Here is a 5,315-nt window from a genome sequence, read left to right on the forward strand (position 1 = left end):
ATATATATAGTGAGAGATGATGAAGAGCAGATGTTATTTCCTTTTTCTGGTATTTCCTGTCACTTCTTCCATCTTTCCTACACAACCCCACTTCCTGCCAGTGTACTTTCACAATCTCTGTTATAAAATTACTACTTGGCATTATTAGGGAGCCTTTTCACAGTCGCTCGACCTACTAGAAATAGCAGCCAAACATCCCTCAATTACACCTTATTGCAGTTGGGTCCCAACTTGGTTCCTTGGGCTTCTCTACTCAACTCCTAGGAGAAGTAATTTAGAATTAGAATGAGTTTAACAAGACGAAGAAGCATGATGGTGTGATGTTTGAAGGAGAATCTGAGAGTCGAGAGGCCACCCTTATTCTGGCTGACAGTGCACAGGGATTTTACATCAATGGCATCAAAACTAGGCCTCAATTTTGCCAATTTATTTGTTGGCCATGCTGAAGCTCAAATTTTCAACCCAGGGCCAAACTAAGACCCACTGATGCCCTAACCACTTAAAAGATTTTGGTGCCCTCATATGTATGTAATTCAAAATATAAACAATAATAAACTATAAAATAAATTTTTATTTTTCAAAATGAAAAAAAAACTAACAGTAAAATGGAAAATAATGTTTATTTTTGAATACTTCCACTTTATTTATATTTCAAAAGTCTTCTTCTGTTCTTTTTAATAGCAAAGTCTTTGATCAGATCCTCAGAATTAATCTTACACAATACATTTACTTTTATACTTAGTAGAGATAAGGCATCCCAAATATTAATTTAACAAGTTTAAAGTGATTTCTTTTATGCTGTAAACCATTTACCATTTCTGTACCATTTCTTCCCCTAATGCCTTTGCTCAATGGTTAATCTGGCACATGGGTCAACCCTTGACCTACATGGTTGTTACATCAATGACTCTATGAATACCATCTTATATAAGAGAGAGCAACTGATACTTTTCATGTTCCCCATCAATAATCTTCATACACCACTTCAATACTTCTATCAACTACTTTGTCATTTCTCTATCAGTTAATGACTCCTACCTCTCCACATTGATCTTCTATAAATCTACAGACTTTCCTAACCCAACTTTTTTTCCTAACATCACACTCACAGCAAGTCTACCATCCCCTTCTCACAATTCTTTCTTATCCATTTCATCTACAGCAGAAGTCTTGACTTCATTTCCAAGTCAAATGAATGCATAATTTTTCTTCTCGCATGGATCAAATGTTGTGGATACTGCTATCCACTGAACCCAATTTATCAGTTTTACTACTTCACTCACTCTCCAGGAATCCAGACCCTGCCCTATCACTTTCACTCTGTGACACAGCCATTTCTGTACGCTCTTCTTCCAATGTCCACTTCTTTCTGCTATCTGACCCTGAAACCGCTTCTCTCATTTTTGAAAACTTCACTCTGACTCATCCTGGCATATCCATATACTCCCTGCTTCAATGTCTTATTGTCCCTTCAGCTCCCATACTCTACTAGTATAATGTCAATATGATCAACCACTTTGACTACACCTCCCCTAACTTATACTGCATAAGAGAAACAGGTTGCTGTTCAGAAGATAGGTTCCATAAACATTTGCTGGGGGTCTGTAACAATGACCAGGGAGTTGTCAAACTCAGAGCTTTCTAATTTGATTTGCCTGGTTACTCCTCTGACCATCTCTCAGTCTATACACAAACACAGGGTACAACTTTCCTAAACCATAGCAATTGCTTTCCTACAGTTTTAATATACATCTCAACTTACTCTAATTCTGCTCTTTTAAACTGCTTACATTGCTATGTGATGTCTATTTGCATACATTGTGGTTTGCTTATGCATGTCTGTATGTTTATGTATTGTCTAGTTATATATATTGCATATAACATGATGCACACACTGCTTCTATGACTGTACACATTATTCTTTTACTCTTTTACTTGTTTCTGTCATTTGACTGTGGCCATGCTGGAGCACCGCCTTTAGTCGAGCAAATCGACCCCAGGACTTATTCTTTGTAAGCCTAGTACTTATTCTATCGGTCTCTTTTTGCCGAACAGCTAAGTTACGGGGACGTAAACACACTAGCATTGGTTGTCAGGCGATGGTGGGGGGACAAACACAGACACACAAACATATATATATATATACATATATACGACGGGCTTCTTTCAGTTTCCGTCTACCAAATCCACTCACAAGGCTTTGGTCGGCCTGAGGCTATAGTAGAAGACACTTGCCCAAGGTGCCACGCAGTGGGACTGAACCCGGAACCTATGTGTAACATATTTGCAGTGCCTAGCATTATTGTACTCTTTATAATTTCCACTCTCTGCTCCCTTCCCACTTCTTGCCAACGACTACAATAGATTTCTGCCCTTCCTGTCTCTGGACATTATTGCCTTAATAATTCAGACCATTCTTTATTATTATTAGGGTAGTATATAATAATAATAATAATAATAATAATAATCTCTATTAGTCATACATAGGGCTCAATACATTTATATACAGAAGCCTACAAGCATGCATATATATTGGGCTGTACAATATACAATCAAACGGGACAGTACATTTTTCGAGGAGTATTTAAATATTTAAATGGTAGTTTTCGTTTGTCTTTAACTAATTTATAGCCTCTCAGTTTTTTGAAACATTTCGAGAGAGTTGGACTGCTGCCAAGAAAGTTTGTGACTTGGTTTGTGTCCCGCTATGTTGAAATACTAGACGATAGTCACCCCTAGTGTTATGTACAATTGAGGAAATATGCAAGCCTCTATTTTGTTTGTTTATTTACTCACTGTTGTATTTTTTACACCCACGCTTTCTTTTCGCCATTTTTCTCTTGAAAATTGTCTTATTTTTTTCCCCGCTGAACTATCTGTTGTTCTTAGGAAATTTGATAATAATATTCTCAAATGTAACCCCCCCCCCCAATTTCTCTCTTCACGACAAAATTGAAACTAAAAACTTACTTGAGATGTCGAACATACGGTTTAATCAAAACATTTGAGTCCCAATACCAGTTGCCGCGGTTAATTATAGTGATGGAATGGTCGGTCTTCAAGAGCCGAGACACGGTAGCAGAACCGATAAAACCGTTTCCACCGAACACCAAAATTGACAACCGTCTATTTTCATGAGAAGCAGAATCTACCAAGGTTGTGGACAGTACAAAAATAATACTGGGTACTACGGTTAAAACGACAAATAATCTCAGAGAAGTCATCGTTGCAACTTTTGCTGAGCTTTGTAAAAGATGTTGATGCTGTGTCAAGTATGAGGGGGGATAACTCTATAGTTTGCCTTACCGTCGAGGGGAACAGCCAAATGGAAGAGTGGGGAAGACACAAGAATCTCAGCTATGTCAACAAAGATATAAAGTTATTTCTTCGGAAAATGGTCCTACTTAAGAAGTCAAAACTCATGTGGCTTCCAGACATGATAATTTATTCATCGTCATGAACGTCACAAAAAGATTTCAAAGAAGAAACATTTAATTGTTCTTCAGCTTTACGCTTTTATACCTTTTTTAAAAATTTGTTATTGTTTCTTTTCATATTAATATATATTATATCGTTTTCAGTCTGTCATGGCTTACCAGCTTTACAAGGACGCTTTAGATTGTTGTTGGCACTCCGTCGCTAACGACGTCGAGGGTTCCAGTTGATCCGATCAACGGAACAGCCTGCTCGTGAAATTAACGTGCAAGTGGCTGAACATTTCACAGACACGTGTACCCATAACGTAGTTCTCGGGGGATGTTCAGCGTGACACAGTGTGACAAGGCTGACCCTTTGAATTACAGGTACAACAGAAACAGGAAGTAACAGTGAGAGAAAGTTGTGGTGAAAGATTACAGCAGGGTTCGTCACCATCTTCTGCCGGAGCCTTGTGGAGCTTTAGGTGTTTTTGCTCAATAAACACTCACAACGCCCGGTTTGGGAATCGAAACCGCGAGTCCGCTGCCCTAACCACTGGGCCATTGCGCCTCCACAACGCTTTAGATATTAAATAAATAAATAAACAGCTATTTTAAAGGATTATATTACAAGGGAAATAACTTGTTAGAGACATGAAAAATGCTTAGTTTTAAAAGAAAGGAGAATTGCACTCCATCGGAAAAAGTTCTATGTGGTCGTTCGGCTTGGTAGAAATAACAACCAAATCTTCACCGGCTGAGTAAAAGAGAGAAAAAATAGTCACTCTTGGGATACACTAAAGACTGGGTGGTGACTTGATCTTTAATCAGCTTGGGTAATGGAACATCTCTCAAACCCATTCCCAGAAAGCAGGACATTGCGTATATTGTTATAATGTGCCATAGCAAAAATTTTCCATCGACATCTTGCAACCGTTACCTTGATGATTTTGTTCCAATAGTCTGCCAGGCACCACTCTACAACAGATCTTATGTGGACGAGCCAACCAGCTCAACACAAATGAACAAGCAACTCCACAACAGATCTTTTCCAACGCAGCTTCCCACCATTTGTTGCTATCTTTTGTCATCTCCTTCATGATCTTGAGATCAGCTTTTACCACTTCTGCCCATGTCTTCTTTTTCCACATTTTCAATTCATTAGGACATCCTGGCACTTCTTTACCCATCTGTTCCATATGTTGTATGTCCATACCAAGGCAATATATCATCATCCTTAAACATCTGTTCTTCATACTGGCATGCGTTGGACGGTTTGACAGGAGTTAGCCAGTTGGAGGATTGCCCTGGGCTCCATTCGTCTGTTTTGGCATGGTTTCTATGACTGGATGCCCTTCCTAATGCCAACCACTTTATGGAATGTACTAGGGGCTTTTACCTGGTATCTGCACAGGCACTTTTACATGGCACCAGTATGCACAAGCCCGCAAGTCTAAGATCTTTAAGCTGAGACAGGGATGTAGAGGACATGCTTGTATGCATGGACAGCCACGATTCTACTTAGCTTAGCATTTCTTCTCAAGCACAGCAAATGGCCAGAAGTCTCAGTGTATGCATATATATAGGTGTAGACGATCTTTAATCCAAAGTTGGTACAAATCCAATAAAGAATCTACAAACTGTTTCCAAGCCTAATTAATTCCAAAAACAAAACGAAAAAATTTATCCTTTCGAAATTAAAATTAGGCTTTTCTTCAGGAATTTGTTATTGGAGTGAATAGGTTCGACCAACAGGAAAAAAAAAAAGAAAGACTTTTAATAGCCTAGACAAGAACAAACAATTAAATTCTGATAGAAGGAAATTACCCAAATTTAATTGTTTGTTCCTGTCTGAGCTATTAAAGGTCTTTATATATATATATATATATATATATATAT

At 38.3% G+C, this 5,315-nt stretch overlaps 1 protein-coding gene across 1 annotated transcript in view; it reads right to left on the reverse strand.

Moving 5' to 3' along the window:
- The window catches only part of LOC106881354 (uncharacterized), an 8,577-nt gene extending 5,240 nt beyond the window's left edge, over positions 1–3,337 (reverse strand). The window contains exon 1 of the mRNA XM_014931711.2: positions 2,971–3,337. Within this exon, the coding sequence (XP_014787197.1) occupies positions 2,971–3,224 (254 nt within the window). The 5' untranslated portion in view covers positions 3,225–3,337. The remainder of the gene's footprint in view (positions 1–2,970) is intronic.
- Between the last annotated feature and the right edge of the window lie 1,978 nt (positions 3,338–5,315).

Source organism: Octopus bimaculoides, chromosome 7 (genome assembly GCF_001194135.2).
Source record: "Octopus bimaculoides isolate UCB-OBI-ISO-001 chromosome 7, ASM119413v2, whole genome shotgun sequence".
In the NCBI taxonomy this organism is placed as follows: Eukaryota; Metazoa; Mollusca; class Cephalopoda; order Octopoda; family Octopodidae; genus Octopus; species Octopus bimaculoides.